Here is a 25797-nt window from a genome sequence, read left to right as displayed (position 1 = left end):
ACCACCCGGCATCGGACCACTAGGCACCGGACACGACAACGGCAAAACACCAAGCCCAGTTGACCCTGCAAGGTCCTCCTTACCAACATCTGGGGACTTGTGCCAAAATTGGGAGAGCTGTCCCACAGACTAGTCAAGCAACAGCCTGACATAGCCATACTCACAGAATCATATCTTTCAGCCAACGTCCCAGACTCTTCCATCACCATCCCTGGGTATGTCCTGTCCCACCGGCAGGACAGACCCACCAGAGGTGGCGGTACAGTGATATACAGTCAGGAGGGAGTGGCCCTGGGAGTCCTCAACATTGACTCTGGACCCCATGAAATCTCATGGCATCAGGTCAAACATGGGCAAGGAAACCTCCTGCTGATTACCACCTACCGTCCTCCCTCAGCTGATGAATCAGTCCTCCTCCATGTTGAACACCACTTGGAGGAAGCACTGAGGGTAGCAAGGGCACAAAATGTACTCTGGGTGGGGGACTTCAATGTCCATCACCAAGAGTGGCTCGGTAGCACCACTACTGACCGAGCTGGCCGAGTCCTGAAGGACATAGCTGCTAGACTGGGCCTGCGGCAGGTGGTGAGCGAACCAAAACGAGGGAAAAACTTACTTGACCTCGTCCTCACCAATCTACCTGTCGCAAATGCATCTGTCCATGACAGTATTGGTAGGAGTGACCACCGCACAGTCCTCGTGGAGATGAAGTCCCGTCTTCGCACTGAGGACACCATCCAACGTGTTGTGTGGCACTACCACCGTGCTAAATGGGATAGATTCAGAACGGATCTAGCAGCTCAAAATTGGGCATCCATGAGGCGCTGTGGGCCATCAGCAGCAGCAGAATTGTATTCCACCACAATCTGTAACCTCATGGCCCGGCATATTCCTCACTCTACCATTACCAACAAGCCAGGGGATCAACCCTGGTTCAATGAGGAGTGTAGAAGAGCATGCCAGGAGCAGCACCAGGCGTACCTAAAAATGAGGTACCAAACTGGTGAAGCTACAACTCAGGACTACATGCATGCTAAACAGCGGAAGCAACATGCTAGAGACAGAGCTAAGCGATTCCACAACCAACGGATCAGATCAAAGCACTGCAGTCCTGCCACATCCAGTCGTGAATGGTGGTGGACAATTAAACAACTAACGGGAGGAGGTGGCTCTGCAAACATCCCCATTCTCAATGATGGCGGAGTCCAGCACGTGAGTGCAAAAGACAAGGCTGAAGCGTCTGCAACCATCTTCAGCCAGAAGTGCCGAGTGGATGATCCATCTCAGCCTCCTCCCGATATCCCCACCATCACGGAAGCCAGTCTTCGGCCAATTCGATTCACTCCACGTGATATCAAGAAACGGCTGAGTGCACTGGATACAGCAAAGGCTATGGGCCCCGACAACATCCCAGCTGTAGTGCTGAAGACTTGTGCTCCAGAACTAGCTGCGCCTCTAGCCAAGCTGTTCCAGTACAGCTACAACACTGGCATCTACCCGGCAATGTGGAAAATTGCCCAGGTATGTCCTGTCCACAAAAAGCAGGACAAATCCAATCCGGCCAATTACCGCCCCATCAGTCTACTCTCAATCATCAGCAAAGTGATGGAAGGTGTCGTCGACGGTGCTACCAAGCGGCACTTACTCACCAATAACCTGCTCACCGATGCTCAGTTTGGGTTCCGCCAGGACCACTCGGCTCCAGACCTCATTACAGCCTTGGTCCAAACATGGACAAAAGAGCTGAATTCCAGAGGTGAGGTGAGAGTGACTGCCCTTGACATCAAGGCAGCATTTGACCGAGTGTGGCACCAAGTAGCCCTATTAAAATTGAAGTCCATGGAAATCGGGGGGAAAACTCTCCAGTGGCTGGAGTCATACCTAGCACAAAGGAAGATGGTAGTGGTTGATGGAGGCCAATCATCTCAGCCCCAGGGCATTGCTGCAGGAGTTCCTCAGGGCAGTGTCCTCGGCCCAACCATCTTCAGCTGCTTCATCAATGACCTTCCCTCCATCATAAGGTCAGAAATGGGGATGTTCGCTGATGACTGCACAGTGTTCAGTTCCATTCGCAACCCCTCAGATAATGAAGCAGTCCGAGCCCGCATGCAGCAAGACCTGGACAACATCCAGGCTTGGGCTCATAAGTGGCAAGTAACATTCGCGCCAGATAAGTGCCAGGCAATGACCATCTCCAACAAGAGAAAGTCTAACCACCTCCCCTTGACATTCAACGGCATTACCATCGCCGAATCCCCCACCATCAACATCCTGGGGGTCACCATTGACCAGAAACTGAACTGGACCAGCCATATAAATACTGTGGCTACGAGAGCAGGTCAGAGGCTGGGTATTCTGCGGCGAGTGACTCACCTCCTGACTCCCCAAAGCCTTTCCACCATCTACAAGGCACAAGTCAGGAGTGTGATGGAATACTCTCCACTTGCCTGGATGAGTGCAGCTCCAACAACACTCAAGAAGCTCGACACCATCCAAGATAAAGCAGCCCGCTTGATTGGCACCCCATCCACCACCCTAAACATGCACTCCCTTCACCACCGGCGCACTGTGGCTGCAGTGTGTACCATCCACAGGATGCACTGCAGCAACTCGCCAAGGCTTCTTCGACAGCACCTCCCAAACCCGCGACCTCTACCACCTAGAAGGACAAGAGCAGCAGGCGCATGGGAACAACACCACCTGCACGTTCCCCTCCAAGTCACACACCATCCCGACTTGGAAATATATCGCCGTTCCTTCATCGTCGCTGGGTCAAAATCCTGGAACTCCCTTCCTAACAGCACTGTGGGAGAACCGTCACCACACGGACTGCAGCGGTTCAAGAAGGCGGCTCACCACCACCTTCTCAAGGGCAATTAGGGATGGGCAATAAATGCTGGCCTCACCAGCGACGCCCACATCCCACGAACGAATAAAAAAAAACAATTATCTGACCACTGATTTTAATGGTCGGATAATCAAGTGCAGCATGTGCCACATTTCCAGCATGCACTGCCAGTGGACAAGGCTTCCTACAGAAACACAAGGCCAGAAAATTACCCTCTCATGTCAGTATCTAATACAACTAGGTCAGGTAAAGGAGAGACCGAATGCAAAATAAAGGTCCCTCTCATTCACAGTGTATCTTAACTTCAACCTCAGTGGGAGCATCCTTTTGCTACATTCATTTGTGCATTTTTGCATTTCCTATGCCGGGTATCCATATGCACTGTGAAATTTAAAATTTTGTATCAAATTATAGTCAGTCACCTGGGTAGAGACTACCCCAACTCTTCTTGCAATATCCTTAAAAGAGAGACAGACAGGCAGACAGGCAGAATACAGACAGCCCACAGACAGACAGAACCAGCTTCAATTAACCTTGCCAGGGTTCAAACCAAAGTCTCAGAGATGAAAGAACACATTATCCAGTGTGCCATCCAGTCATCAAACCGTATTCTAATACTATGTTTATCTTGTTCTCAACTGTAACCTAAAACAATATGGATATGATGATAAATGTCTTTAATATAACAGAAACTAATAACAGATCATCTGATTATTAAAGGAAATTATATTTGAAATATGATTTATTTGATACAAATGACTAACCAGGTTCTTAATTTGGAACTTCCAATCACCATTACTAATAAGTTTCAGAGGAAGCAATAAGTAGTATGAAGAGGTCAACTTACTGTGGGTCCCCAGCATAACTCAGCTGTGCAGGTCGAATTCCGAAATGAACAATAATTGGAAAGGTAATGACATCAGGGTTAAACTGTTCCCGATCTAACTGGTCAATGCGAACAGAGCTGGGTTTCTGTAAAGAAATCAGAAGTTTCAAGGTTAAATAGCCATCTGGTAAATAACAAGAACACATTTTTGCAAGCATCTGTAATTGATCAAGTTGAGTGATCTTAAAGCTGACAGACTCAGGAGTAAGTGAAGAGGCTTTTGTTTAAAAGATTAACCGCATAAATTAATTCTACTGTGAACTCAATAATCTATACACCAGGCGAAAATTAGAAACTTTCAAGTTCTATTTCTTTCTCGGGGTTTACAAAATGTCCTTTAGCAGATATGCTATTAATCTATGCATATTTCTGTATTAATACAATTTAAGATGGATTACAGAAAATAGAAAAGTAAAGCAATATCAATACATTAAAATATCATATGAAATAGATATAAATGTTTGATAATCATGAATCTGCATTGCCCACACTCCTGTCAAAAGAAAATATACATAAGTATTTTTTGAAGCAAAAAACAAGATAAATTGATGAAGGTAAAAAGTGAACCAGTTTGAAAGCCATTTTTAACTATGATTCAATGCTTTGCTCTTCCCATAAGCACAAGACCTGTGTAGACCACCAGATTCAAAATTAGATATGTGTTCAACATTTCAAAAAGAAAGTCTTTGAAAATAGAATTTCATTATTAATACTGATAGTTTTGATTTTTAAAAAAAAACTATAGTTACCCAATTGATTTGCTCCTTAAAAGATGTGCAACTTTTTCCCCCCAGTAGATTTCAGACTTTAGACAGATTTCATATAAACCAAAATAAAATTGTTCCTTTTCTAATACTTGCTTTTACTTTCAATTTAGAAACACGACTGTTAAATCCCATGAGCAAATTTATAGTACTTTTCTTTTCTACAGTGGCCTAGTCTGAAAAGATTGTAATTGAAGCAGAAACTAGAAGCAGTATGCTTTGGCAGCAGTGTACGTGCACAGATTCTTTACAACAACTGGAGCATTTTATCTGAAGTGTAGATTAGTTGCATCAAAACTGCTGCCACAACGAAATGAGCACACAAGGGACATCTTGTATCACACATGCCAATTCGGATTACCTGACTGCATGTCAAGAGCAAAACAACACCTTGCTAAGAGATTCTTGCAAGTTGTCATTAAAAATCCTAGCTGTAATGTCATTTGACAGCACCCACAGGCAACAGCATGTATCTCACCACTCTATCCCATTGCTGTTTGTTCCAATACCATAATTGTTTGCATCATGCCACCAGATACTGTTTTGAAAGCCAAAATTAAATTTTCAAAATGGCCACATTATCACTATTAGCCTTGTCATTCCTTTTAGTTATAAAGACTAGATAATTTATTGGAACATTTTAAATTACTCATTATTCAATCAAAAATGTTATGTGTTCCAGCTGTGCGCTTTAATTGTCTCTCTGTTCCATATTCCATCTTTGGATTCTCCAAATGGAGATTCCATCAGGTCTCCAACTTGCATTCTAGCTTTGCAATTTAATTAGCTTTTCATTCCATATTTTGGGTTTGTCAAATGTTCCAGCATTATAACTTCTCCCAAATTCCAGCTTTCTATTTTAATGCGCTCTCTGTTCCAGAGTCCTCCTTTGCACTTTGATCAGCATTTTGGTCACCTTAGTTTCAATTAGCTCTCTGTCCCTCAGTCAACAACTTGGGTTCATATAGTGCATTTAACTTAGAAAAATATCCAAAAGCGTTTCACAGAGACATAAACAAAAATGGGTGCCCAGCCACGGAAGGAGGTATTAGGAGGGGCCAGCAAAAGCTTGGTCAAAGAAGAAGGTTTTAAGGAGTGTCTTAAATGGAGAAGAGGCATAGGTTTAGGGAGGGAATTCTAGAGCATGAGGCTTGAGCAATTGAAGGCACAGCCACCAATGGTGGGATGCAGGGAGTGGGTGATACACAAGAGGCCAGTCAGAAGAACTGAGAGCTCAGGAGGTGGGAGGAGGTTACAGAGAAAGGGAGGGGCGTGACCACAGAATCATAGAAATTTATGGCACAGGAGGCCGCCATTCGGCCCATCGTGTCTGTGCCGGCCAAAAAAGAGCTATCCAATCTAATCCCACATTCCAGCTCTTGGTCTGTAGCTTTGTGGGTTACAGCACTTCAAGTGCATATCCAAGTACTTTTTAAATGTGATGAGGGTTTTTGCCTCGACCACCCTTTCAGGCAGTGAGTTCCAAACCCCCACTATCCTCTGGGTGAAAAAAATTCTCCTCAACTCCCCTCTAATCCTTCTACCAATTACTTTAAATCTATGCCGCCTGGTTATTGACCTCTCTGCTAAGGAAATAGATCCTTCCTATCAACTCTATCTTGGCCCCTCATAATTTTATACACTTCAGTTAAATCTCCCCTCAGCCTTCTCTGTTCCAAAGAAACCAACCCCAGCCTATCCAATCTCTCCTCATAGCTAAAATTCCCTAGTTCTGGCAACATCCTCGTAAATCTCCTCTGTACCCTCTCTAGTGCAATCACATCTATCCTGTAATGTGGTGACCAGAACTGTATGCAGTTCTCAAGCTGTGGCCTAACTAGTATTTTATACAGTTCTAGCATAACCTCCCTGCTTTTATATTCTATGCCTCGGCTAATAAAGGAAAGTATTCCGTATGCCTTCTTAACCACCTTATCTACCTGTCCCGCTACCTTCAGGGATCTGAGGATATGTACTCCAAGGTCCCTCTGTTCCTCTACACCTCTCAATATCCTACCATTTATTGTGTATTCCCTTGCCTTGTTTGCCCTCCCCAAACGCATTACCTCACACTTCTCCAGATTGAATTCTATTTGCCACTTTTCTGCCCATCTGACCAGTCCATTGATATCTTCCTGCAGTCTACTGCTTCCTTCCTCACTATCAGTCACAGGGCCAATTTTTGTATCATGAAAGGATTTGAACTGAATAAAACATTCTGGAACATTAGGCATTACCATAATAAATAACCAATGGTAGGCACTGAATGGTATTTAATATCTGCAGTCAAATACAGTTTCTCAAGTTACACTTTTTTGATTTTTTTTGTACTGTTTGTATTTATTCACTAGCTGTCTTCAATCTATATTCAGACTACATAGAGACATACCAGTTAATGGTTTTCGAATTTATATTACGACACATAATTTGCAGATAATTATGATGAAGGATGATAATAGAACTTTAAAAATTCCTTCATAATAAATCACTAAGAAGTAGTTCAGTCTCTGCGTACCTTTTGTGAATGCCACCTTTACACCTGAAGGGAGTAATCAATTTCTAAAGCACAGTGAACATTGAAAAACATTTCAAACGACTGATCATAAACATTCACTTCATTATCTTGTGCTCAATATTACAGAAACATAGCGGAAATTAAAGTACAGTCTTTTAACAAAGATGACAACTGAACTAACAACTTGTTTCACAAAGCAATCAACTCTTATTTTTAAATTGATTAAAATGTACAAACACCGATATTGTTGAAGTCATAGGTCTACTCATTACCAGTCACTTTACTACAGTTTTACAGCTTCCCGCCCAAGAATACATTATATTTGGCAAAAAGTCCATGTCTGTTTTAGCACATACCATGCCAGGGTAGGTAACGATCATGCCTTTACACTCTTCGGCATACTTCTGCCAGTCTAACTCCTCCCACTGCAGCATGTTAGCAATCTCCTCCTCAGGAACCAGAGGTTTACTGCTGCGCAGCAGGTAAAGCAACACCTGGTGCATTGATAGTACCTCTTTTCCACTATCTGATGACAAGGAAATAAGACAGAAAATGTGAGGAGGAAAAGGAACCATGGTTGGAGTCACTGTGGTACTATAATTAACCCTGCGACCATTTTGCAGACAGTCCTGTATAGCATTAAATTGTAAAGGATATTTGGTCAGTGATTGGCTTTTTCCAGTTACTACCTTCCAAATCATATTTCTCAAGTTAGAGGGAGTGGTCTCCTTATTGTTCCAGATGCAAATGCTACTTAGTGGTTATGCTTTCAGCACCCAAATTTCCACATAGTAAGGTGAAGTGGACAAATTCCTCTCCCCTTCTCTTGCACACTGTCACAACTATGTATGCTGCTGGAAGAGCAGGACAACTTGGGTTGCAAGCTTCTCCTTGACCACACTCACCTCTGCTCGGACTATTCAAATTGGGGAAAGTTGCATAACAACAGTTCATCTTCCCAAAATGGAAAGTTTCATTCCATCCAATCACTAGGTGATCCACCCAAACCGGGTCAAATGACTCTGTACAATAAACAGCCCTGGAATTTAACTTTGGGCTATGACAATTGGAAGTCAAATGTTCAACTGTTTCAGATTCTGGATGGCTATGAACAAACTGTCAAGTCTTCCCTTTCACACATAACGAACGGAAAACTAGCAGGAGAGAACAGGCAAAAATACCAACACGTGTCAGAGACTCAAGTGTGACCACTGCCACAATCCAAACACAAAAGGGAATGAGTTGATTAAGCAATGCCACAGCAAGCCCCGATAAATAAATAAAAATCACATAGATGGTAATGCATAATCGTTAATTAATCGTATAGCAGTAATCCAACTGAAGGGTATTGTTCATAAACATGGGCAGAATTTTAACAGTGAAAAACCGGTTGGTTGGGGGCGGGGGCATTGAAAATCACAACAATTTCAGACCTGCCCCCAACCCGCCCATTTCCAGTTTCCTCCAGGGCGGGCGACCAACCTGCTTTCAGGAGGCGGGTTGGTCACTAAAACCTTTCAAGGAGGTTACGGGCCTCCACTTTTTCAACTTTAGCAATTTCAACCCCTGGGGGCCGGGATTCCCGGGCCTTCTCCTTCACGCCACACAAAAGGGGGCGAGACGGCCCAAAACTGCAGGTAAGTGCCTTTCTGGCACAGCTTGTGGGCCCGGAAGGGCAGGAGTGCTTTCCCCAGGCCCAACAAGCCTACCTGCAGTGAGCCCCCAACGATCGTGAACACCCCCCAAACAATCGCGGCGCGCTGCCCGCCCCCCCGATCTCCGCCCCCCCTACCCCCACCCCCCCGATCGCGAACCCCCAGGATGGCCCCTGATCCAGTCACCACCCCCCACCCCCCGTGACTGACTCTCCCCCCCCCCCCCCCACCCCTCCCACCACAGTGTCTCCCATGCTCATCAGTGCCCCATGCCCACCCAATCAAAAACTTACCTAAAGACTTACCTTTTCACATCCTCTCCCTGGCTGCTCTCCCGTCCGACTGAGACAAGCCTGTCAATCAGGCCGGTCAGTCGGATGGCAAACAGACAAAAAAAAATAAAACACGTCCTTACGTCAAAATTGTAAGGATGTCCGGGAAACCCATACTAATGGGTTTCCCGTCTGCAATTCGACACCCCCCGCCCCCTTCCCGGCTCGGGGTCAAAATCATGCCCCATATGAGTTAATCAATTAATTTACTGCTTTGTGGTTCAGGCAGAGGTATTTATTTATTTTTAATATATAATAAATTACAAGTCTATTTTTAATATTTATCATTACCGATCTATTTATTTATCATGGAGGCTTGTTGGTACTAGATGAATTTGGAAGTAGCATTGCCAGGTGTAAAGGGCTATTCCAATTTAAGGCATAGGACTGAGTTCTATTAACAGGATCTGTGATATTACAAGGGATTATGTTACATAGAATATACAGCACAGAAACAGGCCATTTGGCCCAACTGGTCCATGCTGGTATTTATGCTCCACAAGAGCCCCCTCCCACCCCTCTTCATCTAACCCTATCAGCGTAATCTTTTACTCCTTTCTCCGTCATGTACCTATCTAGCTTTCCCTTGAATGCAGCTATGCCATTCGCCTCAACTACTCCATATTCGAGTTCCACATTCTAACCACTCCTGAATTCCCTATTAGATTCATTGGTGACTATCTTGTAATTATGGTTCCCTAGTTTTGGACTCCCCGAGAAGCGTTCATTGCAATTTATAAATTCATTGATTTATCTTATATTATGTAATGAACAATATTCTTGAGAATCTCATTGCTGGAAAGTGGGGGAAGAAAAACACTACCTTTATACTCATTATGTAAACATAGATCAACCATGATCTCATTAAATGGCAGAGCAGGCTCGAGGGGCCGATTGGCCTACTCCTGCTCCTATCTCTTATGGTCTTATGATACTGAGTTACGTCGAAACTGCAGCACAGAAACAGGCCATTTGAACCAACTGGTCTATGCCGGCTTTTACGCTCCACTCTCACTACTTCATCTAATCCCATCAGCATACCCTTCTATTCTTTTCTCCCTGATGTGCTTATCTAGCTTCCACTCAAATGCATCTATGCTTTTTGCCTCACTACTCCTTGTGGTAGCGCGTTCCACATTCTTACCACTCTCTGGGTAAAGACATTTCTCCTGAATTTCCTATTGGATTTATTAGTGACTATTTTATATTAATGACCCCTAGTTCTGGTCTCCCCCGCAAGTGGAAACATCTTCTCTACGTCTATCCTATCAAACCCTATCATTACCTTAAAGACCTCTATTAGGTCACCCCTCAGCCTTCTCTTTTCTAGAGAAAAGAGCCCTAGCTTGTTCAGTCTTTCCTGATAATTAAATCGTCTCAGCTCTGGTATCATCCTTGTGAATCTTTTTTGCACCCTCTTCAATGCCTCTGTATCTTTTCTATAGTATGGAGACCAGAACTGTGCACAATACTCCAAGTGTGGTCTAACCAAGGTTCTATATAAGTTTAACATAACTTCTTTGCTTTTCACTTCCATCCCCCTAGAAATGAACCCTAGTGCTTGATTTGCCTTTTTTTATGGCCTTATTAATCTGCGTTGCTAGTTTTAGCGACTTGTGCATCTGTACCCCTCAATCCTTTTTCTCCTCTATCCCGTTTAGAGACTATTATCCAAGCAGTATGCGGCCTCTTTATTCTTCCTACCCAAATGCACCACCTCACACTTATCTATATTGAAATTCAGTTGCCAATTACACATCCATTCTGCAAGTTTATTAATGCCCTCTAGCATTTTGACGCATTCTTTTTTTGTATTAACTATACCCCCCAATTTGGTGTCGTCTGCAAATTTTGAAATTGTACTTCTGATTCCCAAATCCAAAGTGTTAATGTAAATTATGAACAACAGTGTTCCCAACACCGATCCCTGTGGAACACCACTTCCCACCTTTTGCCAGTTTGGGTAGCTAGCCTTATCCACTACTCTCTGTTTCCTATTTTGTAGCCAACTTGCTATCCATTCTGCTACCTGTCCTGACTCCACATGCTCTGACCTTGGTCTTGAGTCTACAATGCGGTACCTTATCGAAGGCCATTTGAAAATCCAAATATATTACATCTACTACATTACCCTTGTCTACCCTTTCTGTTACTTCTTCAAAAAATTCATTAAGGTTGGTCAAGCATGACTTTCCCTTCTGAAATCAGTGCTGACTATTCTTTATTATATTTTCATTCTCTAGATGTCTTTCTATTACATCTTTGAGTAAAGATTCCATTGTCTTTCCTACAACCGACGTTAAGCTAATTGGTCTTCAGTTTCCCACGCTTGATCTATCTCCCTTTGTAACTATAGGAATGACATTAGCTGCCCTCTGGCACTATTCCCTTTTCTAGTGTATATATATATGTAATAGTGCCTCTGCTATCTCCTCCCTAACTTCTTTTAATATTCGTGGATCCAATCCATCTGGACCAGGAGTCTTATCCTCCCTAAGTTTATCAATTATCGCCCCCCTTTCTATCTTAAATGTTTTAATACCTTTTACGATCTCTTCTTCTAATATCCTGTCCACCTTGTTAGTCTCCCTGGTAAATACGGAAGCATAATAACTATTCAATATTTCTGCCATTTCGCTGTCGTTACCTGTGAGTTTATCTTGTGCATCTCTTAGTGGCCCTGTCCCCACTCTGATTTTTCTTTTGTTATTTATGTGTCTGTAGAATACTTTGCTATTTCTTTATATATTCCTTGATAATTTAATCTCGTAGTTCCTCTTTGGTTTCCTAATTGTTTTTTTGACTTCTTTCCTAACCTCTTCGTCAATCTCTCCTTTAGTGTCTAGGTACTTGATTGCAAGTGAGAAATTTTCCTTACTGAAAGCTGCCCGTGGTCTCAGCTCTGGATCTTAAGACTGTGGATTGAAACTTCAAGTGGTGAACCTAACCTCTTATTATCTAATATTAAGCCCACCATAGTGCCAGGAACCTTTATCCTTTGGATCAGATATCTGTCTGCCTGTCTTTTGGATAATAAAGACCTCTCAGCCTAAACTGTAAAACAGATACTAACATCAGTGTCTTAGCTAATGTTTACCAGAACACCTAGTCCAACACACGTACACAGTAGGGCGGTTTCCCCACAGTGCTAGTGACATCTTACTGAGGTATACTGGTGATAATTGAATAAATGTGAGGCACATGGTGCTCTATTGAAAGTAGCATATAACCATAGCTTAGCCTATTTTGCTCTTTTTTAGGGATGAAATATCAACATTACCATTTTGTATGACATCAAGTAACACACACTATATACTTCTTGTAAAAACAAGTCCTGAATAATATGACAGCAACTGGCAATGAGCTATTCACAGTACTGTATTCATTATTACTCACCAGGTATAGATCTAACAAAGCGGGGCAGGAAATGAAATCTTGGGCTGGATGCAGCACCATTCTCAAGTACAGGACCTAGGAAACATCAAGATATATTTACATATACACACACACACACACACATCAATCTCCCATGGTACTGTGTACAGGGAATCAAGACAAAGTATAGTTTTTAAATGAGGTGGGGTTAGAAGGCCAGGAATAATTGGATCAGGGAACACAGACGTAATTCAGTCCCAATTTTAAGGTCATACAATCTGTCCTTATTTTTTTATTTCCATTATAAATTCTGATGTCCTCATTTGTAATGGAATCTGCCAATGTAAACTTGTCACGCTGTAATTACACCCTCCTGCCATTATGTAGCCTGGCACTAGTGCAGAAGTTTACTAACTATGAATGCAAAACAGTAAAGTTCACTGTTGTTTCAATTTACTACTTAGGAGTCAACCAAACTCATATCAAATGAGTGTTTTAACAGAGATCCACTGACTTTAATCAAGCAGTTGTACTATGCCTTCAGTACAAGTGACTCAGCTTTGTATCGCATTTAAAAATAATTGCTCATTGATCTGTGATTTTATTGAAAAGCTTTGTAATGGTTTTATCAATCATGATGCCGGTGGTTTACATTCCTTGCAAAGTTGTTGATAAACACGTTAGCCTGCTGCTTATAAAGTTTATTAATGATAATCCCTACTGTATTCAAGCCCTACAAGACTTCACTTATTTTTGAATATTGTACACACATATTTGTAACTGGATCTTTGAAATGTTACTCAAAGTGTCTGATAACTGTGAATTTGGTCTTTGAAATTGGAACAGAAGCATAAATGGCCCCAATAATCCAAATGTCACCACAATTCACACATTGCAAAGTCACTGCGTTAAATGAAATTGCTCCTGGGTGTGCATCATGTCTGAATCATTCTTTGCTCTTTGCCAGGCAGTGCTGGCTGCTTGGTTTGAAGTCCAATCTAAAAAAAAGCAATGCCCCATGCTTCCGCGACTTCAGTACTGTGTTCAATAAGTTCAGCACAAAAATATTAAAACTGTTGTTTCTACTGATCAATTTCACTAATTGTAGCTGTACATTTCCTCCCTAAAACTTCTATTGCCAATCTATGCAATGACTGCACCAGTTTAATTATCATTAATTGGCCAGGAGTTTAGAGCAACATTTGAAAGATCCGTTTAAAAGTATGTGTAGATGCAATATTTAGAAACATTTGGCATTGAGAGGCTGGTTGGAGCACTATGTTAGTACACTGTCATTTCTGCCTTTGGTACCTGGATCCAAATCCAGCTCAGAATGATGGAATGACAAATGCCATTTGTAAGAGTTGTCCCCAACACATTCACAATCCTTGGAAGAGCAGAGATCCCTTCCTTTTTCACAAACAATCTTCAGAAAGCTTAGACCCCACCCACAGGCAAAGGTAACAGCATGTGACACTGAGCTCAAATAAGTCATCCCATTAGAGTACCCCTACCTAAACAATACGTTTTAAATGCTTAGTATATGAAAATTTGACCTCAGCAAAATGTTTCATATCTTAATTATACTGTGCAGGTAAAACAAATGGAAAATACTAAATTTCCACCCAGTATAAAGTTGCATAAGCTGAAGATGACCCTGCTAGATATGGCTCCCAAACAGATCTCTCCCAAATTTTTCACCAGGAAAATAGGAAAGACCTACTCTCAGGAAGACAAAAACACACTTTTGTTCTTTTTAAACAGTGTTTCTTTGGGAGGGTGAAAAGCAGGGAAAGGTGCTTATTAATTAATTGATCGAATGAGAATGGCTTTGAATACAAATCTCCAATAAAAAATGTTCAACAGCATATTGTTTTGTCACTAATGAATGTAAATAGGATTTAATAATCAAAAAGTAACACCCCATCTATTTTACTTTAAAATTTACATTTGTGTTTCACATTACCAAGAATATTCCAGTCGTATAGCTCCAAAACATCATTGAATAAGAATGAGGAGAACATTTCCAATCCTCTCACGCAGAAATTCTGAAATCAAAACAAAATAAAATCTCAAGTCTGTGAAAGGCTGATAACAAATAAAAACTTTAAAAAGCTTTTACAAAGCAAGTGGTCCACTTTTTTATTTTTCTTTGGTAATCCTTAAATAATTCTATAACAGTTGAGGCGACCAGCAAAGATGCATTTAAGGGGAAGCTAGATAAGTACATGAGGGAGAAAGGAATAGAAGGAAAAGTTGATGGGGTGTGATGAAGTAAGGTGGGAGGAAGCTTGTGCGGAACATGAACACTGCCATAGACCAGTTGGGCCGCATGGCCTGTTTCTGTGCTGCAAATACTATGTATATATGCGATTCTTTACATTAAATGCAAAGTTTTCAGTTTGTTTCATCAAAGAAACTATATAAAACTCCCAAATGTTAAAAGGCTAAAGACATTGCTTCTGTAAGACTTAGAAAATATAAGCTCAGTTCCTATATATTTTATTGTGGGACAGGAAGGAGGATGAGATCACTGCTGAGGACATTGTTACACCTATAGGTTTGGTTAATGTTTTTAAATCTAGCAACTTGACCTTGCACAACACTACAAATGTTTGACTCTTAAAAACATGTGATAATCTATTCTTAATTGTTAATTATTCTAAAAAAAAATCAGTACTTACCTCTGGCATCATTTCCTCTATGAAATGGATAGTGTAGTCAATGTTGAAGCGTATGACCTTGCACAAAGGAATCTGTAAAAATAAAGACACTTTTTGTGCTATTATTCATATATAGTAATGGGTATTTAGTAATGTGATGCCATTTTTAATTTGTAAGTGAAACGACATAATTGATACTGATATACAACCTTTTTTTTGTTGCAAGTTTAAAGATTTGTTATGATGTATTTTGGTTAAAAAGCAAGAAATTACTATTGTTAAAAGTGTGTGTGATGCAGTACTGGATTAAACCATAAAAAATGTATCTTTTGAATACCATATTACTTCAGGGCAATTAACAGTGGTGTGCAATTATAACAGCATATAAAGTAGTATGTACGACATTACTACAAATACAATAGAGGTGTAACAGGACTCATCACATAATGCTGTACTCTCATCTTTAATGTCAGCTACAGCTTTGAAACCCTTTCTGTTACATCTTTTGTTGTGGGGGAGGGCTTAAACTAATTTGGCAGGGGAATGGGCACCAGGATGTAGCAATAGAAAGGAGAAACAAGGTGTGCAAAGGATTGGGAGAGACAGATAGCATCAGAGTAAGAAATAGTACGGTGTAGGTGCAATCAGACTGAGAGAGAATACGTGTAGGTCTAAGATAGGTTTACAGTCATGTGTGTAAACGCATATAGCATGGTAAATAAGGTTTGTGATCTGCAGGCGCAAATAGCCATATGGGAATATGATGTAGTGTCAATAACGGAGACCTGGCTCAAAAAAGGGCAGGATTGCATATTATATATTCCAGGATACAAGGTGTTCAGGACAGATAGGGAAGGAAAAAAAAAGGACTGGGGGGTGGTGGGTGGAGTGTGGTTGCAGTACTGATTAAGGACAATATGCAGTGCTGGGGAGAGAGGATGTCCTGGGATCAAGGACAGAATCTATTTGGTTAGAGTTAAGAAACAATAGAGGCACCATTACACTACTGGGTGTATTCTATAGGCCACCAACTAGTGAGAAGGATATAGAGGAGCAAATTAGCAGGGAGATTACAGAGAGGTGCAAGAACCATAGAGTAGTGATAATGGGGGACTTCAACTATCCTAATATAGACTGGGATAGTAATAGTGTAAAGGGCAAAGAGGGGGAGGAATTTCTGAAGTGTGTTCAGGAGATCTTTCTTGATCAGTATGTTTCCTGCCCAATGAGGAAGGAGACATTGCTGGATCTGGTTCTGGAGAATGAAGTGGGTCAAGTGGAACAAGAGTCAGTGGGGGAACATTTAGGGAACAGTGATCATAGTATCATAAGGTTTAAATTAGTTACGGAAAAGGACAAGGAGCAATCTAGAGTAAAAATACTTAATTGGAGGAGGGCCAATTTCAGTGGGTTGAGAACAGATCTGGCCCAGGTAAATTGGAATCAAAGATTGGCAGGCAAAACTGTAATCGAACAATGGGCAGCTTTTAAAGAGGAGATGGTTTGGGTACAGTCCAGGTACATTCCCAGGAGGGGGAAAGGTAGAGCTGCCTGGATGATGAGAGATAGAGAGTAAGATGAAGCAGAAAAAGGGGGCACATGACAGATGTCAGGTTGACAATACAAATGAGAACAAGGCTGAATATAGAAAGTACAGAGGAAAAGTGAAAAAGGAAATAAGAGGGGCAAGAGAGTATGAAAATAGACTGGCAGCTAACATAAAAGGGAATCCAAAAGTCTTCTATAGGCATATAAATGGTAATCGGATAGTAAGAGGAGGGGTGAGGCCAATTAGGGACCAAAAAGGACATTTATGTCAAAGGTAATTTAGATACTGAAGGGACTAAAAATTGAAAAAAGGAGGCACTAGAAAGGCTGGCTGTACTTAAAGTAGATAAGTCACCTGGTCTAGATGGGATGCATCCTAGGTTGCTGAGGGAAGTAAAGGTGGAAATTGCAGAGGTGCTGGCCATAATCTTCCAATCCTCCTTAGATATGGGGGTGGTGCCAGAGGACTGGAGAATTGCAAATGGCATCTTGTTCAAAAAAGGGTGGAAGGATAAACTCGGCAACTACAGGTTAGTCAGTTTAACCTCGGTGGTGGGGAAACTTTTAGAACGATAATCCGGGACAAAATTAACAGTCACTTGGACAAGTGTGGATTAATTAAAGAAAGCCAGCACGGATTTGTTAAAGCCAAATCATGTTCAACTAACTTGATTGAGTTTTTTGATGAGGTAACAGAGAGGGTTGATGATGTGTATATGGATTTTCAAAAGGCGTTTGATAAAGTGCCACATAATAGGCATGTCAGCAAACTTGAAGCCTGTGGAATAAAAGGGGCAGTGGCAGCGGCAGCGTGGATGCGAAATTAGCTTAGTGACAGGAAAGAGTGAATAGTGGTGAACGTTTATTTTTCGGACTTGAGGAAGGTATACAGTGGTGTTCCCCAGGGGTCAGTACTAGGACCGCTGCTTTTATTGATATATATCGATGACTTGGACTTGGGTGTACAGCGCACAATTTCAAAATTTGCAGATGAGGCAAAACTTGGAAGTGAAGTAAACAGTGAGGAGGATAGTGATAGACTTCAAGAGGACATAGACAAGCTGGTGGAATGGGCAGACATATGGCAGATGAAATTTAACGCAGAGAAATGCAAAGTGATACATTTTGGCAGGAAGAATGAGAACAGGCAATATAAACTAAATGGTACAATTCTAAAGAGAGTGCAGGAACATAGAGACCTAGGGGTATATGTGCACAAATCTTTGAAGGTGGCAGGGCAGGTTGAGAAAGGGGTTAAAAAAGCATATGGGATCCTGGGCTTTATAAATAGAGGCATAGAGTACAAAAGCAAGGAAGTTATGTTGAACCTTTATAAAACGCTGCTTCGGTCACATCTGGAGTATTGTGTCCAATTCTGGGCACCGCACTTTAGGAAGGATGTGAAGGCCTTAGAGAGGATGCACAGGAGATTTACTAGAATGGTCCCAGGGATGAGGGACTTCAGTTACATGGATAGGCTGGAGAAGCCGGGGTTGTTTTCCTTAGAGCAGGGAAGGTTGAGAGGAGATTTGATGGAAGTGTTCAAAGTCATGAGGGGTCTAGATAGAGTAGATAAAGATAAACTGTTCCCATTGGCGGAAGAGTCAAAAACCAGAGGACACAGATTTAAGGTGACTGGCAAAAGAATCAAAGGCGACACGAGGAAAAACTTTTTTGTGCAGCGAGTAGTTATGATCTGGAATGCGCAGCCTGAAAGGGTGGTGGAAGCAGATTCAATCGTAGCTTTCAAAAAGGAATTGGATAAATAATTGAAAGGAAAAATTTGCAGGGGAAAGAGCGGGGAAATGGGACTAACTGGATTGCTCTTACAAAGAATCGGCACGGGCTCGATGGGCCGATTTAGTTTCAACTTTACAACTGTTCAGCACATTTGCAAAAAGGCAGGTGAAGAAATAGTGTTTACTTTTAAAATGTCATTAATGTAAATTGACAATGGAGCTCTGTAGGTGTTTGCTTTTTAGCTAATCTATTAACAACGTAGAGCAGGATACCTCTAGTATTTAACATTAGAAAAGTATGGGATGAGAAAAGGCCATTGGACCCATCGCAGCTCACCCCTTTACTACAGTGGTTCTGAACCTGTGGGGACCTATCCCAACCTAAAGGTATGAGGACTGTCCAGGTGGGATGCAGCAAATGTGCGAGAAGAAAAATAGGAAAGTATTAAAGTTAAAAGCATAAAATTTGAAAAGTAATTCAATTTTTGTTATGAGGAAAAGGAAAAACTTGCATTTATATCGCACTATTCACGACCTCAGGCCATCCCAAAACACTTTACAACAAAAGAAGTATTTTTGAAGCGTAGTCACTGTTGTAATGTTGGAAACACGGCAGCCAGATAATCTGTTTTAAGTAATGTTGGTTGAGGGATAAGTATTGGCCAGGACACCAGGGATAACTTCGAAATAGTGCCGTGCTATCTTTTACGTTCACCTGACAGGGCAGACGGTTTAACGTCTAATCCGAAAGACGGCAGCTCCAATGATGCAGCACTCCCATAGTACTGCACTGGAGTGCCAGCCTAGATTTTGGGCTTAAGTCTCTGGAGTGGGACTTGAACCCACGACCTTCTGACTCAGAGGCAAGAGTGCCACCAACTGAGCCACAGCTGACATGGCCAAGAGGGGATTATAGTGAACAGTAGAGTCTGGTAATCTTTGACCTGGTGGCAGGCAACACAGTGAATGGCAGCACAGCTGGAGCAGAGTATGTTTCTTTTAAAGGATTTACTTTCCCTCTTTTTAATTGAAATGTATTTCAGGGTCTCAAAGAGTCTATGTTGACAGACAGCACTGGTTCATACAATACTATTAAAACAAAAGTACATAAGGAAGGGGGAAAAGGTGAGGGGTATATGAAGTTTAAATAATATGAGTTTGAAATAACCTTTCAGAAACTAAATTAACTGCACTTTGCGTTTGTCTGTTGTTTGCACGTGCTGGATGGGAAGTAAAGTAAAACGCAGCAAGGGTGATTTTCATTTTGGACAGACATTGGTGGTTTGATGACACCACCTGCCCGATGTCCCTCGGCAAGACGCCAGAACTATTTTGATGGCTGGGCTCAGTTGCACAGTATTAGCTAGCTGCGAGCGCTGAACCAACATGCGGGGGAGAGATCCAGTGGCATCTCCATGAAGCTGAGCCGGAAATTTGGACTTAAAGGGGGGTAAAGAGCCAAGCATGGCTGGAGGGTTGCAGATAGTGGGTGGGAAGATTTTTGTGGGGTCAGAAGCATTCATGCTCCTTCGGCGCCCTGCAAAAATCAGGGTTGTTGGTGTATTGCCGCGTCTGCTGAGCAGCCAGTAGATGGTCGACTCTACGCCAAGCGCCAATCAGCGGGTATGTACAGCACAAGCTCCACCCATTAGTAGCTCAAAATTGCATCCGGGTCCTACAAGTAGTGTAGGGCCCTGATTTGCAAAGACAACGATGGGTCAGAAATGTTGGAGTACAGATTGGGAGTGGGAACAGGGCAGTAATTTTCGAAGTGTCCCCACCTCATTCCCACCCAACGGAAGCCAGGAAAATCAGCCCCAGTAACTCGTGCACATGAACATTAATAAAACATCAATAACCTAGAAGTAATAACACAGAAATGTTCTGGATGAAGTTAGGCTGGCTTTAAAATAAAATCTGTGGTACAATCACTGGAGTTGACGTGTGATTTATTTTTAGTTATTGAAATAATTAAGATAAAGTGTTATAATTGAATCATTCAGAATTTCTTTGCCATGATTGAAAGTAAATTAAGTAGATTCCAATAATGTATAAGCTAATACAATATTTAGTACTTCAGAATTTTGCAACCTCAACATCCTATTTGACCCCAAGCCCTTTTCATCACAAAGGCCACCTACATCCATCTTCGTAACATCGCCTGCCTCAGCCCAACAGCTGCTGAAACCTTCATCCATGCCTTTGTCAGCTCCAAACTCAACTATGCCAACGCTCTCCTGGGCAGTCTCCCATCCTCCACCCTCTATAAACTTCAGCTCATTCAAAAATCTGCTGCTCGTATCCTGTCCTGCTCACCCATCACTCCTGTGCTCACTGATCTGTATTGGCTCCCAGTCCTCTAATGCCTCAAATTTAAAATTTTCATCCTCATGTTTAAATCCCTATCTCTGTAACCTCCTCTATCCCTACAACCCTCCGAGAACTCTCAGTTCCTCCAACTTTGGCATCCTGTGCATCCGCCCCTCCCTCTGCCCCACCAGAGAATTCGTGCCATCAGCTTTCTAAGCCATACACTGTGAAATTCCCTCCATAATCCACTCCTTCCATCTGCTCCTTTCTTAAGGCCCTCGATGTAACCCACCTCTTTAACCAAGCTTTTAGTCACCCCTCCTAATATCTCATTTGGCTCGGCGTTGATTTTGTCTGATTACACCTCTGTGAAACGCCTTGGGATTTTTTAAAATCTTAAGGTACTATATAATACAAACTGTTGTTGTGGTCTCCAAGATAATCACTGGTTGTCAGACTTGCCCACATTAATGTCTTTAATTGATGGGCCATGGCACAAAAAGCCATGCTACAGTTTATTATTTCTGCCAACATGGTATCTAATTGTATTTCGAGCAACCCTAATGTTTCTGCCTCCATAACCTTGCTTAGTAGGTTATTCTAAATATTTATCACTGAGAAAATTAACCTTTTTCTTTATAACTGATCTAAATTTACTTTTCAATGTCCTCTGGTCCTACTTTCTGATTATTTTGAAATAATAATCTGGGCTTACTTTATCTATAATATTTCATTTTTTGTATACTTTGTTTGCTGGGAGCCCTCAGTCATCTATTATTTTAAATCACTTCTTTCAAAATGAAAAGGTAAATTTTCAACCTTTTCACTGTGACATTTTTTGCTTTGAAGTAAAAGCAAAAACTATAATCCTCAAAACGTTAGTAAATCCTTACATGGACAATTTTAGCTAGTCCTACTGACTGGCTTATATACTCAAAACTTACTGGATATGTTGTGTAATAAGTGTAGGAAAACTATAATGTGCAATGTGGATATGCAATATGCAATGCAGACTGACTGATGTTACTGATATCCCCTGCGACAACCTGGGAGGAACAGAAGGTAAAGAGGTTCAGGGTTGCAGTGATCTTGGCTGCAACCAGCTGTGCTAGAAGTGGCAGTGGGTTGCAGATCTTGTTGCAGGAGGTGACACAGGTCACAGATATAGAAGCACTGGAGAAAGTGCAAAGAAGATTTACAAGGATGATACCAGAACTGAGAGGGTACAACTATCAGGAAAGACGGAACAGGCTGGGGCTCTTTTTTCTAGAAAAGTGAAGACTGAGAGGTAACCTAATAGAGGTCTTTATAATGATGAAGGGGTTTGATAGGGTAGACGTAGAACAGATGTTTCCACTTGGTGGCGGAGTTCAAAACTAGGGGCCATAAATATAAGAAAATCTCTAATAAATCTAATAAGGAATTGAAGAGAAACTTATTTACTCGGAGAGTGGTGAGAATGTGGAACTCGCTACCACATGGAGTGGTTGAGGCAAATAGCATAGACGCACTTAAAGGGACGCTAGATAAGTACATGAGGGGAAAAGGAATATAAGGATATGCTGATAGGGTGAGATGAAGTAAGGTGGGAGGAGGCTCGTGTGGAGCATAAACACCGACATGGACCCATTAGGCCCAATGGCCTGTTTCTATGCTGTACATTCTATGAAATTCTGTATAAATATATTAGATAGCCAGATATTTAAATGAGATAACAAAACAACAGCATGAGTGTTTCACTAGGGCACTGCTAAGTTATTTCATAAACATCCACAGAATGCTGCAAAGTTTGTGACATATTTGTGTCAATAAAAAGTCCTGAACAGAGAAGTGCACTTGGAGCTCAAATGGACTATACTCACAGGGTTTAAAAGCAAGTGACATGACCTCAAAATAACAGTTTATGACAGTCAGTTCTGACAAACAATTGCAGATTGTATCGTGGACAAACAGTTCAGTAAAACAGTTACAAATTTGAGGATCTCTCAGATATTCTCTTCAGCTCAGCATCACCAGGCTCTCCCATTAGCGCACTCTGTGCCCCCATGATCAGTTTACCAAATAATAGGATGATCTGGGAATCATAACAATGAAACTCCTCGTTGTGTATATCGGATACTGAGATCGTGCAGAGGCATTCACAAAGGTTTCACCTTGCTTCCAGGCGGGGGCTGATACACATTCTAGTGAGGCCATTTGTAAATCAACAAGTTGATTTATTTTAGATGTAATATATGAATGAACGCACAGTTTTCAGCGAAATTTGATCTAATCCCTATCGCTCTTCATAACAATCAAAAATAACAAATTATGCAAACATAGTCCTCACTTCACTTTTACAAGTCAGTATTCACTGACTTAGAAAGAGAGTTCTCAACCTCCCAGGCTGTCTCCACTCCAAATTCTGGTGTTCCAGACAGGAGGCCAAAGCCTTGGCCTCTATGACAGGGAGTGGCCAGTTGAGCTACCAATCAAGTCTGCTGCCACCATTTTAGGTGTGGGCATCCCTGCCAGCTACTCCTACCCTGCCACTGGGTCCAAATGAATGGGACCATTCCAACTGCAATGTGCAACTGTTTCCTAAAATGTTTTAAGGAACCCCCATTTTCTGGATTGATATGGTGTACAGGAAGCACCATTTTTCTAGCCATTTCATCTGGATCTAATCAGCAGTCCCAGATTTAATCCCTTGTGAGCTGAACTTATCTTAATAGCATCATATTAATACAAACTAATCTGAAATCATTCCTAGGCCAAATAGACAAAAACCTTGAAACATAAAGACTTTGTGCTCCAACTGCTGTAGATAATACCCTTCAGGCCCTAAGCGAGTCTTCAAATGGGAAATTCAGTGGTAGTACTTATAATCAGAAGAGTCTCAGGAATGTGCTTATTTTCTGGGGAATGAAAAAGAGTTCATTCAATATTATAAACTGCGCTTCCCTATGAGCCCTGTAATCTTCAGAAGAATCTCAGGTAGTTATTTGTTTTGTGGTATCAAACAATTCATTAAATAATACCATTCATTGTGCTTCTCCCTGAACCCTAGGAGTTCCATTTTAGCTGCTAAGCAACAAACATTGCTGGAAGCAGGTTGGGGATTCACTTGGAGTGCATCACGTTCGTACTACCTGAACAAAGGCATAAATAATACCAATATTCGGGGACAGGAAAAACCAAAAGAAAAACATGGACAGATCACACCAACAGTAATGATAAACTTAGGCACTCCAAGCGGATCCCTTACAGTGGACCAAAAGGGAAATGGGATTATGCAACAAAAGAAGTCACACGGGACTTACCTAGGTGTAAGGGCTTATATATATTATTTAAAGTGACAAAAGAGTTAAAACAACAGTGTGCCTTCAAAGTCAGTATTTTTGATAGGACCTAAGCCACATCTATTAGAAGTAAATGCACATAATATAAAGTAATGGCTGATAGTATACAATTGCAGTACTCACGTTATTAAGAGGAGTGTGTGAAAACAGGGAAAATCCTTCAAAGATATATTCATGGTCATCATACTCTATCACAGTTGGTCTATCAGTCTAAAATAAAATGTACTGTTTAGTTTGGAGATTAAAAATGAATTCAGCATAAGATATAACTGGAAAGAATTTGGACTTTGTTCTTGTATAGTTGGTAACACAGTACTTACCAAAAAGTTAGTAGGTGGAGAAACTGTAATTCTATAGTGGAACAATTTTCCTGCATTATTGGTCATCGGACGACAAGCTTCATTTGTCTAGAAGAATGCATTTCAAAGCATATTATGGTTCTCATTTCCCAACATTATCAAAAAAGCACACCACCTAAAAATCTTTGAGCCATCTTGCAACAACTAATGGACTATGGTCACTATTGGACCCTTGTCATCAAATAGTTTCATCAGGTTTAGCACAGATAAAAATAATTTACAGTTATGGACGACAATGAGTGTATATCCATAACTGAACAACATTGCAGTACCAAACTTCTCAAACTCAAATGGCTCCCGAAAGACATCAAGGGCCAAATATATTGATCTGCTCTGGTTGCATGTTTGCACTATGAAATGAAATTTCTCCAAAAGGCTGCAGGAATCAGAAGTTTCAAACTTTAATTCTGGGCTGTGCAGTGCATTTTAGCGACAATGCACGGCAAAGCAAGGTAGAAGGATGCTGCTTTACACCCAGAATTCCTGCTGTCAGTCTCACAGTAGAGATGGGCCACGTGGAAGCCTGCCACCTCCTCAAAGGAGGTCACCGCAGAGTTGTTTTACCTATTTGCAGTGGCTGGTGGTAGGGTTGCATTTGTAATGCTAGAGTACGGGTCATGTGTCAGTTATCTTGACGAGCAATGTTGTGTAGCATGGGAAGAAAATAAATTATTTTAACAAAAAATAACAAATTTCTCCTATGTGGTAGAACTTTTAATAAAATATTAGAATCTCCCATGGCTTGCAGCACAGTGTTGGACAATGGGCATAACTTTCTGAGGCAGCAGAAGGCTCATCAGAAAATTGTGGGTGCATTGCTCATGACTTTCAACATCTGTGAACAGAAAGTTGCAGATAAAACGCCCATGGTTCTTCTATAAGCCGTACTGCAAGTCCGAATCCTCACTGGTGGCGCAAGGCCTTGAAAAGTTCCACCCAACGTATTATTCTGCCACCAAGGACCGTCTGTGTTTAACCTGGCTTGTTTCTCGAAGGCAGCAATTAGAGATTAATTGCTGTTAGAGAAGGAGTTCTTCAGATTGGAATTCGCTTGTCAATTTCCAGTTCCAATTAAAAGAAACCAGCATGAAATAATGGCTGCTTTCTTCTTTTTAAAAATATATTGATATTTTGAACTGTGATGAATTCACACTAGATGTTGGGGTATGTGGAAATGGTGGAGGGGTGCATTTGGTTACTGAACGAAAAGAGGTTTCTGAGAAGTAAATAGTTTTTCCATTATTGGCCCAAACTAACTAGGAGTCAGGCCTTTTCCTGGGAAATTTGTGTGATGGACACTTCACATCTATCATGAATATATGCTAGACACAACACTTATTTGTATAGATAGTGGATCTCCCATTGCATTGTACATCAATATAAAAATTAAAAAGAAGTTGCGTTGAGCACCATGGGATAATTAGAATTTGAGTTGAAGGTGGTGAAGAAATTAGTGTTGTGG

General features: G+C 41.5%; 1 protein-coding gene across 2 annotated transcripts in view; it reads right to left on the bottom strand.

Moving 5' to 3' along the window:
• Nucleotides 1–25797, bottom strand: part of drosha (drosha ribonuclease III) — a 190271-nt gene that overhangs the window by 141401 nt on the left and 23073 nt on the right. For both annotated transcript variants that reach the window (XR_010966622.1, XM_068001877.1), the window contains exons 8-14: nucleotides 24297–24383; nucleotides 24100–24186; nucleotides 15060–15131; nucleotides 14342–14423; nucleotides 12397–12471; nucleotides 7370–7539; nucleotides 3696–3820 (exon numbers count right to left, since the gene is read on the bottom strand). Coding sequence is in view for 1 of the 2 variants with exons in the window: in XM_068001877.1 (XP_067857978.1) it covers nucleotides 3696–3820; nucleotides 7370–7539; nucleotides 12397–12471; nucleotides 14342–14423; nucleotides 15060–15131; nucleotides 24100–24186; nucleotides 24297–24383 (698 nt within the window). In the remaining variant the exon portion in view is untranslated. The remainder of the gene's footprint in view (nucleotides 1–3695; nucleotides 3821–7369; nucleotides 7540–12396; nucleotides 12472–14341; nucleotides 14424–15059; nucleotides 15132–24099; nucleotides 24187–24296; nucleotides 24384–25797) is intronic.

Source organism: Heptranchias perlo, chromosome 2 (genome assembly GCF_035084215.1).
Source record: "Heptranchias perlo isolate sHepPer1 chromosome 2, sHepPer1.hap1, whole genome shotgun sequence".
Taxonomy (NCBI): Eukaryota; Metazoa; Chordata; class Chondrichthyes; order Hexanchiformes; family Hexanchidae; genus Heptranchias; species Heptranchias perlo.
This window is presented reverse-complemented; position numbering and strand designations above follow the sequence as displayed.